Consider the following 14,619-nt stretch of genomic DNA (forward strand, 5'->3'; position numbering starts at 1 on the left):
TCCAACAGCAGCTGGAGTAGAACTGATGTCAAAAGGTATCTAATAAAAAGGTGTCAAGAAGGCTAAGGCAGATACGGAGTTTTCTTCCTAGTGCTCTAATGTCCAATTCTGAATAAAGCTCGATGAAGGGAAAGGAGTAATTATAACTGATTGCCAAGTGCCTTATTTGTAATTTACTGACATACTGGAATGGATGAGAGAGGCCACTGTCTCTTTTACTGACTGATCATAAACAGTATCATTCTTCTAAGGGAAGGACTCATTTTCAGGAAAATATTTTAATAAATTGTTCACATTTTTACTTAAAATTTCTAATGTTTAAATTTTTATTTTAATTATATTCATTATCTGTTAGATGTGGTATGTAAAATGATTTTTCCATTTACAGTAGTGGTATATAGAAAGTTTATATATAAAGTTTATATAAAAAGTTGCTTTTAAAAATATCAACGTAGTGCAATTACTACAATAAAATCTTTAAAAAGTAACCTTTGAAAATCACTGCAATAAAGCCAAAGCAACAAGTAATGGTTATATTTAGAAACTTGGCTTTTAAAAAATAAAACAAAAGCCTTCCCATTACCTACTCATAATTTTTTTCTTCTGACTTTACAGCTAGCCCACAGGGAGACAAACTCACACTTAGGTAAATAAATCTTAATTGTTTCACTAAGATCTTTGTGAATTATGTTACTGCATTATGAGAAACAACATTTAAGAGGATACAGTATGTTTGTTTCACTGGTTACTCTATTGTGTATCCAGACTGGCCTGTATATTCACGAAACAGACACTTACCTCTCCTTCTCACTGTTAGTTCACCAATACTAATCCTGAGTGCTATTATTACCTTCTTGGTCAAGGACAAATAACTCTAGTTCTTTTGGACTAATACAATCCAGAAAAAAAAGTTTACAATCACACTTATATATGACTTTTAAAAAATAACTGGGTGTATTTCTAATTTTAAAACATTCCAGAAAAACCCCCCACATTGCTGCAGTAAAGTCATAACCCAAAGAAGAAACTGTTCAACATCCTCACTCTACAGGATAAACTCACTTTTACTCCCCACGTTCTATGAATAAGCACTGTTTCAAGGCTGCCGCGCTGTGACTTTCAATAAGTAACCTAAAATGAGTGAGCTAGATTTAGGTGATTCTAAGTAACTCCACTAGCCTTCATTAGTATAAACATTTCTGCATAACTTGTTGCATGCTGATTCAACTCTAAATAATCTGGTTTTACCCACGTGCAATTTGATGTCTTTCTGGTTTATCGCTTCCCTGGACTCAGAACAGAATAATACTTAAGGGATTTGATAAGGAGGCCTTGCTTTTTTTTGCTTATGGGTTGTTTAATCTTGGAACAAAATGTAAGATTACAAAAAGGAATAAGCCTAAATATTTGTTATCAGTAGAGAGAGCACGCACTAAAAATCTGCATTTATTTTCCTCAAAACCAAATGCTGGGACATAGTTATACAGGGTGGGGCAAAGGTAGGTTTACAGTAGATCGTACAGAAAATAATACAATAATAAATAAATAATAACACAAGAATAAACTCCGTGTTTCACGTACTCACAACTGTAACCCTACTTTTGCCCAATCCTATATTTAAATACTAACCAATGGCATCAGACATTCAATTTGATGGATAATTACAATAGCCACATTCCAAAAACCTTTATATACACAACCTAAAGAATTACTCCTAAAATCATGCCAGACCAAGGCTGCCTGGAACAGATTAGGGTCAACGCATACAAAGACATATATACCACTCTTTACTATAAAATTTTTCAAAACCCCATGGAGAATAAAATAATTTATATTTATAAAGAAAAGATGAATATTTAAACACTCTTATAAACAACAAACTAAGAAAAAAGTAATCAGAGTATTACTTCTTACATATAAGGCAACTAATGCCCACGTATCTCAAAGTCCTTTACAAAAGGAGACAGCTTAGTAAGTTCTAGTTCAGGCCTTTTTTGTGTGTATTACTTTTTCTTCTTTTTCTTTTCATCTGCTTCCATTTTAAGCTTAACTTCTTCAGCTGTAAGAGCTCCCAGTTTCTTGGTCTTTGCTTTCTTAACCTTTTCCTTGATGGCAGCCACATCAATTTTCGTTTCAGTAGAAACTAGACAAATAAAAACATAATGTATGTAATTCTTTAGATTTTGCCAAATAAACATAAAGAGTATGTATTTAGAATAATAACTTCAGAATACTGTTATAATTGAAAGGTCATGTTCCAAAATAAAAAACACCTGCCATTGGCCTAAAGGAAAGTCAGAAACTTCTTTAAGAGAGAAAAAAATAATCATAAAATACTTTAAAAATACATTAGTGAAAGAACACATGAAAATGCCATTATAGTTTAGCTATGTGAACCAATTACTGGATTCAATTATATTAAAACTACATTCTCCCCCTTAAATCATACTTGAATTTAGATTATTTTTACTTATATTATTTTCCACATTTTGGAACTTTAGAGTACTCATTAATATGCCAATTTTTCCATCTTGCACATTAAAATAATTTAAAATTACATTTCATGAAGAATATTACATGTAGTCCTTTCAGCTTCCATAATTTTAATTAACCATGAAGTTTTAAGTCAAAATCTTCATCTAATACCACATAAAAATGTAAAGTTTTTCTAAATGTTAGTTCAATGAATGACTAGTAAAATTTTATTTAACAAGATTTTGGTAATAAAAACAATAATTTGAAAGTATTTAGAGGGCCTAACAGACCTCAACCATCTAATCAATGCCAAAAGCATGAAAAAAATAAAGGAAGCAGCAAAAAACCCACAACTTTTTCTTATCATTTAAAGAACAGTATTCAGAGCACAAAAAATTCACAAGATAAAATATCACCATACAAACTATCCAGCAACTTGAGGAGCAGAGATTTAAAGCCTCCACTATAGTGGAACAGCTACATTTTTAACCCTAATAAACTGAGATAAAACTAACTATTGAACTACCTTTAAAGTACATAACTGACATATTGTACAAAATGGAAATATGCTTATGACATTTTTAACTTTTACATAACCAATGATCTACACAGTAGGATATAGGATATTTACAGAGGTTAACACTGATGTAAGATAGTAAAATAGTAAACGCTATATCTGGTTTTGACCAACAGGTCATGTGCAGTGCTGCCAATGACACCCCTCCCCTCATTGTGCCGGGCCACTTTGTAGAATTACTTTACGAAAAGTACAATGTTACTAATGGGAAAGAAAATGCAAAAGAGGAGAGGATGAATCAGAATGAGGCTGGGAACGGAGAGAAAAGGCACCCGAGTACTTCCTCTGAGCACCTGTGCAATAGCCCTGAATAAAACCATCCCATTTTTGTTGGCGTCCTTTAGCCCAAGGTGATGAGAGATCCATGTTAATAACACAGGAATCAAACTTTAAGCCACAGATCACATAAGAGAAGAAAAGCACGGCTTCTGATAAGCTCTTTTTGAAAGCGCGATAGCACAGCTCAGGGATCTCACGGCTTTACTCTCATTTTTAGAGGAGCCACTGCTCTGATTTATGTCTTTCAAAACAGAAGGTCCTTCCCAAGCACATCCAGAGGTGAGGAGAGGACTATCAGTCTGGGTGCTTACATGGGCATTAGCTGCTACTGAAGTATACGTTACCCTCAGTAGTTTCTTGTCCCCAGGATTAGTGATTAATAAAATGCTAAGTGAATTAACAGAAGATATGGTTTCCTTACTTAGCACTCAAAGAGATGTAGGTAAATTCACTAAGGGTTTACTTTTCTCCTAACAGACTTTTACATCATACTGAGAGTTGGAAAACAAGTTTTACCTTCCTTAGGTTTCGCAGCTGGTTTTTCTTTAGGTGGAATAAAAGCTTTGTTTCTTTCCTCTTGTCTCTTACTGAGAGCTTCTGCTTGTTTAGCCTACGTTATTAATAAAAAACACAATGAAAGACGATGTACAGTTAAATAAGAATTCAAGTTTCTATGAACTTTGCTATTTATGTTGTGAGCTAGACATAGTCTTACCTTTATTGCTTCCATTTTCTGTCGCTTCTTTTGACTTGCCTTCAGAAAGTATTCACCACTAGCCAGTTCTTTATCAATCTGTTGAAACCAGTATTTACAATTACAGCAGAAATAATGTAGATAAGAGTCATTTTCTAAGAAGGGAATGTCCATGAGGTAAAGACATTGGGGTCAAAAATCTATTCGTTCATAAACGGAGTGAGAAAAAAGGAAGTGTACTCTAAGCTGAAGGGGATACGTGCACAAAAGCACGGAGGGAGGAAAGGAGGTGATGTGCTCCTGGAATATACAACAGACTGCTTTTATGTAGGGTGGAAGGTCAATAACTCAGAAAAGTATAATAGGAAACTGGAAAAACAGTTTTGAGGAAATTTGAAGAAACCTGAATGTCAGGCAAAAGATGTGGGACATGATTTAGAATAGAGTGGGTTTTTTTAATGTAAGATTTATTTTTCTCTCTCTCAAACCTCACCCGAGGACATGCTTAGAGAGAGGAGGAAAAGGGAGAAGGAGAGAGGGAAACATCGATGTGAGAGAGATATGCTCCCCGACTATCAAATCCACAACCCAGGTACGTGCCCTGACCAGGAATCGAACTGCAACCTTTCGGTGCACGGGGCGATGTTCAACCAACTCAGCCACTCAGGCTGGGCCACGGCAGCATTTTTTAAGGAACAGAAGAATGGAGAGGAGATAAAAGCCTAGAACTAAGGCAGTGGCATGCAAAATGAAAAGCAAGACTCGTCAGATTTGGTGACTAATGAAACAGTAGAGAAAGCTCCAGCGCATTCATTCACTATACAGTCGACACTGATTATTGATCTATCTTGTAAGTACACAGCATTATTATATCTAAGGCAATGTTCTAAACTCTTCACAGCTGTAAGCTCCTTACAATTACTAATTCATTTAACCCTTGTTAACAATTCTTTGAGAAAGGTGTCATTATCCCCATTTTATGTATGGGGAAACTGAGGCATGCACAGGTTAAATAAATTATTAGCAAACAGGTGGTGGCAGAATAAATCAATTGAGAATTACTGTTTCAAAAAGCTTACAGTTTAGGGGGAAAAGGTGAGATGACCGCTACCAATAGGACAGGCCACGAGAAGTACAGCAGGTGCACGGAACACGCGTCAGTCCCTGGATCTGCCACTTCTCCCAACTACCAGTTTCTTTCTGGCTTCACCTTCTCCCTTTCCAGAGGAAACCTCATGATCCAACTCTTCCCCTGTTTTTTCCACCATGATGGCCACCATTTCTTTTTCCCTTTGACCTTTCATCAAACCTCCTCCCCAAAACTTCATACACAGGGCTGGTGAAGACAGACAGCACCCAGAAAGGGAGGGGTTACATGCTGAGCACAAAGAACGAGCAGGAAGGGAAGAGTCTCCAAGGGAGGGAATAATGAGCCAGAACCCGCAGGAGACAGGTGAAGATGGAACTAAAAGAGCAGGTAAAGGAAGGAGTGACACAGCCTGGCTGGCGTGGCTCAGCAGTTGAGCATCGACCTAGGATCCAGGAGATCATGGTTCGATTCCCAGTGAGGACACATGCCCGGGTTGCAGGCTCAATCCCCAGTAGGGAGAGTGCAGGAGGTAGCCGATCAGTGACTCATCCTTGATGTTTCTCTCTCTCTCTCCCTCTCCTTTCCTCTCTCTGAAACTGATAAAAACATATTTTAAAAAAAAAATTCAGTGTCATCCCCTAGGAGTGGGAGGGTGCCTAGAAAATTAAGAGGATTCACAGAACTGCCAGACAATACTGAGGACCTATCTGAGATTGGTAACATAAATTGATCATGAATATAATCCAAAGGCATGACCTCCTCCACCTATGTGTGGTAGCCTCATTACGGAAAAGAAGTCAAGTTTTAGGACTGATCCAAGTTTAAGAGTTTTGCTGGGCAGGTGTGATGGAAGGAAAAGGGAACATGAAAGAAAATGATGGGCAAGATGGAAAAGGACATTTTGGAAAGGAAATGAAACCAGAAGACAATTGACAAAATGAGAGGTATTCTAAATTTAAGATTTTAAAATTGGAGCAGTCATATAGCTCACGGTCACAGGAATGATGCTAAGGCAGAGTAGAGAGCATTTTGGGCTAAATCGTTGAATTGTTTACAGTGGCTATAGGGACGTGAGTGACACCAACCACCTTGATATAGTTTACCCTCTCAATGTGAAGCACACCCCGTTTCCTATATCTTACATACTCAAACACATACATATGTATTCACAGATCAAATCCACCTAAAGTACCCTCAATAAAGTTTTTGACAAAATTGATTATATAAGTTTCCCCTTCATGTAACGAAATTTAACGTTTAATACTGACCTGACTTTCTGGCTGTGGTGGTGGGAATGGCGTATACTCTTTCTTAACAGTTTTCTTCTTTGGTTCCTTGCGTTTATTTACATTTTTGTGCTTGAACTGTGGCAAAAATCGTTCCCAACTTTGTGATCTTAATTCAGAATCTTTTGCCAACTCTCGTTTAATCATTAAGGTCTTTAGTCATGCAATATACAAACAATGTAAAAATGTTAATTCCAAAAATCATACATTTGTCAGCCAAACTAAGACATTATAAATATTGTTCTTATAAATAGATCTTAGTCTCTTAGGTAGGACGAAACCAATTCCATAAAGAAAAGAATATGTAACCTCGATTTTTAACCAAGCATCAGAAAACCATTAGAAATTTAGATTAAGAAATTCAGAATTGTTAAAATAAATTGAGATGAAAATGAGACTAACTCAGCTTTTTAACCATTATTCATTAAATCCTTCAAATTCAACTTAAGAGCCTGGAGAGTTCTTAATAATATCCCCTGCAAGTAGGAAGCTTCAGTAGCACCTGAAATATCAGAGGGGGGAAAAAGGCAAACTTTCTCATGATCAGACAAAACCGTATTCTCACATTTCCTCCACTCCATCTGAATTTTACAGACACTGGAACATGAATATGCAAATCAGGCATCAGATGCATGACTCTCTATCTTTCACACCCAATGTAACTCAAAATTGTTCTCCTGCCTCGATCTAACAGAGACGTTTAAACTTAACTTTGTCAAATTTAAGTGGACTGTTCAACAAATACCCATCATAAAACAGCTCATTATACCACGGTTACACTTCCAAGTACAGTCACGAACTTTGTGTACACAGGGATGTAACAGATCTCTCTCAAAAGGCTAATATACAAAACAGATAAAGTGGAGCTATTATGGGTAGACTAAGTAATCTGAGTGTTAATACCCACCCCCAAAGGTTTTACTGCAATCTGAAATATTCCAGATTTTATTTAATAGAAAAAAGTAGAATTCTGAAAGATCACATCTCTAAATATAGTACACGGGCTCACAATCTAAGAAAACAGACTGATATAATCTATGACAAATCCCGTGAAGCCTTTCTTTGTATCTGTATTAGAACTATATAATACATTATAGTGTCCCTATCAATACTGAGATTCACAGAGACCCAAGCTTCCAAGGAAGTAACTACAGGACTAGGTAGAGATGAGTGGGTTGAATTTTACCCCTAATTTACCCAAAATAGTTCTGCTTTATCTGTTTTGTATATTAGACTTTTATAAAAATTTAATTTCAAGAGAAGTTTCTGTAGCTAAAAGAAGTCTGACAACCACTGTTATAGCAATATATAATTGACACTCACTTTAATATTATAAATTGGATGGATATTCTTCATAGTATCTAGGACTACTTTTCGAACCTGAAATTTGCAAAGAAAAATGAGTAAGTCACTTAAAAATTTTAATGAACCAGGTAGAAGGGGATTACTGCATTGCAAAACATCCTACAAATCAGGCAATGGCTGCCAAACTGAATATAATAGTTCCTTCAACATCTCTTAGTGGCTGCTAGATCTTTCATAACAGTCAACCCTGGATACAATGACGTTACTTAATTGTACTGCTAAAATGTGACATATGGAACTAGGACAACACTCTGGAACTGAGATTTAGGGGGAAGAGAGCTGGATTTAGAGTCAGAAAATGTGGGCTCAAATAATGGGACAGTCATTTAATGTTCCTGTTCCAGCTTTCTTATTGTAATTTGGAAATGAAAATACCTCAAGGGTCTGTTGTAAGAGCTGAATAATATATTTAGATTTTATGGAACTATAAAGTATTCAATGTATTTAAGGTATTATTGCCCCACAAGAAAAGAGCAGATAATTTACAAGAATGAGGTTCAATAGAGCTCTATTAAAGGCTCTGAAAAGGAAGAAGCAGGACCTCCCAGCCAAGTCCAGACAGCAGCATAGAAAGGAGTTAATTGAAACAGTATCTGCTCGACAGATTTCCTCATAATGAGTTAAAAAAAATGTTCATGAAAACATTAAGTAAACATTATAATAAATTCAAACAAAAGAAAATTTATCTTTTGTTGTTGTTAATCCTCACCTGAGGATATTTTTTCCATTGATTTTTAGAGAGAGTGGAAAGGAGGGAGGGGGTGGGGAGAGAAAGAGAAACATTGATGTGTTGCCTCCCGCATGAGCACCGAGGGGGCCAGGGGATCGAACCTGCAACCCAGGTACATGACCTTGACAGGGAATTGAACCCGAGACCCTTGGGTGCATGGGCCAATGCTCTAACCACTTAGCAACACCGGCAGGGCAAAGAAAATGTAATATAAAGGAAAAAAAGTTTTTAGTCTGACCTCTACTGTCTATATCTGTTCCTGCAAATAACATCTGTTCAATTCCCCCATATTTGAACACATGTAAGTACATCATGTTTCTCATATGTGCTAGAGACTAAGAGCTTAAATACCCATTTAACATTTGTACTGGAAGGAGTGATGGTGTGCAGACCTCTTAATTGAGAAATGGATGTCTGTAATTGTCAAAGGTTGGCCATAATATGTTAGGATCCAGGAGTGATGACTCCATCAAATTCCATGAAGTACAAAGTATTTACTAATGGAAAATCAAACAAAGCACATTCTAAAACAATACAATAATCATAAAACATTATAACCAAATTATGTAATTTGTTCTCTGCTGAAAATTAACTAAAGATATTAAGTAATTCTCACCTCTTTTAAGCCACTAAAAGGTCCAATGGCTGAAACCGTGTTTCCCTGAACCATAATGTAACAGTTTGTTAAGAGTTCCAATGCCTATGTCAAAAGAACAGTAAGTTGAAGTTCAGTTGAAATACACTGAAAAACTAATGACAAAGAAGATATCAGTTTTTTACTGATAAAAAGTACCTTCAACGTAGATCCTTTGGGACCAATAAGCCGTTGTCTTCTTTTTACAAATCTTTCTTTATTTCTTACTAAAGAACCTATTTTAATAATGTCGCATGCAATATCATCCTGAAGAATTCGTACTGCCTTTTGAAAAAAATAAAATATTCCACCAATATTTATAAATACATTTCTTTTCAAAGCCCACACTGATATCTAAGCAGAATAATGAAAACTCTATGCAGGGAGGGAGGGAGGAAGGGAAAGCAGGGGTAGATGGATGTAGTGCTGTATGTTATCTCTAATGGCACAAATAAAGCAAGATCCCTGTAATTGTAAATTTACCTGTTCGAATGAAACACTCCTTGCTAACAGTTTTATTAGGTCTCTGGCCCTAATGATGATATAGGGATCAAAAGTCTTCTTTGTTGTACAAACAGTCATGCTGCCCTCGATCAGGTCCAGGGTTGCATTAACGTGCTACAAAAAAGAAAGAGCAAACAAGCAGTTGTCTAAATAAATTCAATTTTAGATACTTATAGAATCTATTCTAATCTAACTATTAATTACTGTATATTAATTTCTCTCTAAAATTCTATCAATTCCCTCCATGAAGAAGCTGGGTAGTTAATATACAAAAGGCTTGGTTACTTTCATACTTCAAAGAATACAGAAACTCAAGCAATTAAAAACATTTATACTTATTTGGGTTTAGAATACTTTGTACTTACTGGAATAAAGATAATCTCTAGTTTTAAAAATATATATCAATCCAAATGAGGCCATACTTAAGACATAAGGTAAAAATGTAAAGCTATATGGCTTCCCTATCCTGGACCTGGCTCTATACCGACATCTTATCCTTAGGGTGAGAATGGACTTCTCTTCCTAACTTTTCAAGCTGGTTTGTATTAGTTAAATACAAACAAAATAAAAATTATTATTGGTTCAGAAAGAAGCAATTATTGAAAAATTATGAATCAACTCTCAGTAGAAAGAGCCAGATTTTAACAAAGCAAATAAAAATGTTATTTTCTGACATGTAAGCATATTCTGAAGAATACTTAAACCATAGTGAGTGATGAACTACTCAATATAAGGTAGGGTCTCTCTGAGTTTACAAGGGAGTGGGGGAGAGAGAGAGAAAGTCCAATCCCAGATGTAGACAGCTGTAAAACACTGCTTGGAGTTTGCCAAGCCACCCTCTTACCCAATGGTCACAAACGACTCCAGAGAAGTCCCTCAGTTTGAGATATCACTAGGTTGTGATATTCTACATCACAACCTAGTACACATATACATATATATATACACATATAAATGAACCAAAAGTTTCATAAAATCATCCTTACCACATGTGATACATTCATTTTTTAAAGACTTGTTATATCCACTAAATTGACTTCTGGATCCACTAATGGATTTCAACCCACAGTTTGAAAACAAAAACAAATACACCACTCTAGGGGCATGACAGCAACAACAAATAGGGAAAACATGGCATATCCACATCTTTTACTTAAAATGAAAATTAAGCAATTAGACAGGAATATGCCTCGACTCAAACTGTCCAGGTACATGGCAATCACCATAGCACTGAGCAGGCATTCTGAAACTTGGAGTTCACAGATGAGTTTCAGGCAGTGTATGAAATCCCTACAATTTTAAAGGTATATGAATTTTTCAGTAATCTATTAGTCACAAAATTAAAAACAAATGGATTACAAGAATAAAGCTTATCTAGGCTGTTTAAAACACCAAAGGAACCAAATTAATCAATTATGCTGGCATCTTAAAAAAATCCAACAGCACACATACATTTACTTGAAAGTAAAGGTATAAGCAGGAGCGAAATCTCAAAGAAATATATAAAATAAAATATGCATACATGTTCATTCAAGGCTTTCTGCACCAACGGCCAGCACTCTTTCAAGTAAGCTTCTCTATATTTTGGGAACAAAGTTGCGAAACTGCTCTCCTCCAAGAGTCCTCTGGGATTGTCCTCTTTGGAAAAAGCTGGTTCCTTCCAACCATCAGGAACCGTGAGGAGTTCTGATTCATCTACAGGAAAAAATTTACACATCAGATTTTAACCTACTTTTGGACATTTATACACATATATTTACAATCCTCTTCTTATGCTTTTTAGATTATTCAAGTCAAAGAACAGGCCTCTATCATTATCACCAACACAGTGTATTAAAATTATTTGTACACATTTCAGTTGCCTCATAAAGCAAAGTTCCTTAAGGGCAGGGACCCTCCTTGGATCCACACTAATTATCATATGCCTATGAGATAGTGGGTACTCAAGTAATTTCCACTGCACTACGCTAGGTTGAGTTGAAGATTCAAATACCATTTTGTTTACAAGACTATTTTGTTTACAAGAATATAGGTAACCTTTTGAATTTTACTGAAGTGAAGCCTGAGTATGTGTGTGTATATATGTATATGCTATATTTGTGTGTGTGTGCACGTGCATAAAACTTTTAAAAGCTGACACTCTGATGTATACTTTCAGTTAATAATCACTGGTATAGGGTTTTAGGTTTTCCAAAGTTTTCATGTGCTATATTTCAGTATATCCTTCATGACAACTATGAAAGGTAGGAAGAATCAGTATTATTTTTCCTATTTTATGACATTCAGTCCAAAAAGATTTGTGACTTGCCTAAGGGGACATAAAGGTCTCCTTTCATTAAAACAAAATGCCTCTGAAGGGCCATAAATTATCTCCCACATCATTTATTAAAACTCCTGGTCCTGGAAACTCTTAAATCCAACAGCTACAACTTAAATCAGTACTATTCAAAGGTATGATCCATAGGTCTGCAGCATGAGCATAAACTGCAAGTAACAAGTGTGTTAGAAATGCAATTCTTGGCCTCCACTGCAGACCTATTGAATCTGAATCTCTGGGATGAAACCCAAGAATCTGTTTTAACAATCCCATCAGGAGATTCTTATGCACACTAAAGTCTGAGAAGCTGGTCTTTACTGTCCATGTTATCCACCCCAGTTAGGTAAACCTGCTCTCTGTTTCTTTTACTGACATCCTGTTTGCTATTTCTGATTGAAATCACAGAGAATGAGCTAATCTTCATACATCATTCACTTCCTAATGTCCTTTAAAAAAGCTCGAAATCTACAATTGTCATAAATTAAAATGAACATCTGACCAAGACCCTACCCAATTTAAACACTTCAATGGCTATGAATTTAAAAAACTGGCAAAAAATACACAGAAGTTTTTTCACAACAGAGGAAGAACAAATAGCCCCAAAACATGTGAAAAGATGTGCAACCTCATTAGTAATAAGAAAAGTTCAAATTAAAACCTCAACCAGATACCACTTCATACTTATCAAAGTGAGAGAAATTCAGGTAATACCAAGTGTTACTGTGGATGTAGAACAATGAGAACTTTCAACCCCTGCTAGTGGGAGTATAACCCTTTGGAAAAGAATTAGCACCACCCTTTGGAAAAGAATTAGCACCACCCGCACATACCCTACACGTCAAGAATTCCAATCTCATGTACACAACCTAGAGAAACTCTTGACCATGTAAACCAAGAGATATATACAAAGATGTTTATAGAAGCATTGTTTGTAATAGCAAATAATGGAAACAATGCAAATGTCTATCAATGGTAGAATGAAAATATAAATTAGCATATATTCATACAAGTGAACATCATATAGTCGTGAAAAGAATAAACTACAGCTTCAAGTGTTGCCCTGATTAAGTAACAAAAACAAAGTTAAACTTAAGAAGCAAGACAAAGAAGCATGCCTATAGTCCTCCCTCATTCATATAAAATTAAAAAGCAGGCAAAATTAAACCGCTTTGTGCATAGATAGTAGATTATGAAGAAAAAGAACAGAATGATCGACCTGATTTAGGACAGTTACTTCATGTCTCAGAAAGAAGAATATGATGTTGAGAGGTGCTTCTAGGGGGCTTTTGGGGCCTGAGCGCTCCTTTCTCACCTGCTGGTTTTATTCTTTAAGCTGGACATACATATACTGCACCCCGCTGTGTGCGTTCGTAATTACCAACAAAACACCTTTAATAACTTTCTAGTGCCTATAGGATGAAAGTTCAAGGTTTTTAACCCTTCCAGTGAGAATGGTTGCTAAGGTCCTGGACTATTTCTCTGGCTCCTCTTCCCGTCACTCATACTGAAGAAAATGGATAAAACCAGAATAAAACAAAACAAGACAGCAATTTAAAAGCTGGACAGTCTAAAGAGTAGGCGCCGTGTCGTCTAATATTTTAACAATCTGACAAATAAGAATGATAAAATATCCAAATTCCTTCACGGCCCGCAGATCCCTCCTCCTCCTCCTCCCTCGGTCCGCGTTCGCTCACACACGACGGCCCCCCACTCCCACGGCATCTCCCGTCTGTCAACGACTTTCAGCCATCGCAGCAAATCTGAGGTCTCGCAACACCCTCCAAAATCTGAATCCTCATCATTTTACGGAAGACGAATTCCGCAACAACTACACTTTCGGAGCCTTTAGCAAAAGCGATTGGTTAGAAACACGTGACCGACACCGTATCCGCAGGCCCGGCCAATGACCCTAAAAACCAGCTATGATAGGTACTCAACTTTAGAGAATAGACTCAAGGCGACGTCAAACGTTCTCAGCAAGCGAAGGAAGCCACCGCAAGTGAACATCCAAACGCAGGCTTCGGTTCTCACACAACCTTACCTCGGTTCTCCTGCTTCGGCTTCTGGTTACGAAATTCACTTTTCCCAGCCGCTGTGGCCGGCCCGTTCTGTTTGGAGGACGCCATCTTGGATCGCTCCCGTAGTAACTGGAAGTGGAACGTTTTTAAATCCTTCCGGCTGAAGCCCGTGTGCTCAACATGAGTTCCGCGGAATTCAGACGCGGAGATCCCCCCCGCCTCTGAGCGTGAATACGCTAAAGCCCGCGGATTTGTCTAAACTGCGGCGCTTCTCTTACGTGGCCAATGGGGAGCCAGAGACATTTTTCCCAGGATGCACTGCAGCCACGGAATTTGACTGTACTCTGGGAATTGTAGTTTAGCTCTGTGGGCAAGTGGGAGAGGGGTTTTGTCTGTAATTTTCTTCTGGCCTCAGAGTCTAACTCCAGAGCACGGACTGCAGGTTTTGGTCGCAGGGTGCAACCTGACTGTCACTGATGTCACGCATTTGATAAATACTTATATGATAGTCAACTATGTGGTGGGCGTTGGGAGGAGGTACTAGTATGAGAATATATGGTTCTCAGCGGCAGAAAATGACAGTAAGAACTAGCATTTACTGTGAGATTACTTTGTGCAAGGTACTTTATGTGCATTATTTCTAATCCTCA

The 14,619-nt window shown here is 36.9% G+C and overlaps 1 protein-coding gene across 1 annotated transcript; it reads right to left on the reverse strand.

Moving 5' to 3' along the window:
* Positions 1–301: 301 nt before the first annotated feature.
* On the reverse strand, positions 302–14,169 carry LOC308554011 (KRR1 small subunit processome component homolog). Its single transcript, XM_081130695.1, has 10 exons — positions 13,993–14,169; positions 11,157–11,329; positions 9,614–9,748; positions 9,290–9,415; positions 9,113–9,196; positions 7,725–7,781; positions 6,384–6,554; positions 4,047–4,124; positions 3,848–3,941; positions 302–2,143 (listed from the first exon to the last, which is right to left on the reverse strand). Exons 1-10 carry the CDS (start codon positions 14,075–14,077, stop codon positions 2,004–2,006), a joined length of 1,143 nt encoding a protein of 380 aa, XP_080986821.1. The 5' UTR covers positions 14,078–14,169; the 3' UTR covers positions 302–2,003.
* Between the last annotated feature and the right edge of the window lie 450 nt (positions 14,170–14,619).

The sequence above is a fragment of the Miniopterus schreibersii genome (assembly GCF_964146895.1).
Source record: "Miniopterus schreibersii genome assembly, chromosome: 2".
NCBI lineage: Eukaryota > Metazoa > Chordata > Mammalia > Chiroptera > Miniopteridae > Miniopterus > Miniopterus schreibersii.

Coding starts and splice junctions, on each gene's coding strand:
- LOC308554011 (XM_081130695.1), bottom strand. CDS start 14,077: ATGGCGTCCTCCAAACAGAACGGGCCGGCCACAGCGGCTGGGAAAAGT. Junction 9,749..11,156: donor AGAAAGCCTTGAATGAACAT/GTATGCATATTT, acceptor TCTTTTTTGTAG/CACGTTAATGCAACCCTGGA. Junction 3,942..4,046: donor AGAAAATGGAAGCAATAAAG/GTAAGACTATGT, acceptor TTAATAACGTAG/GCTAAACAAGCAGAAGCTCT.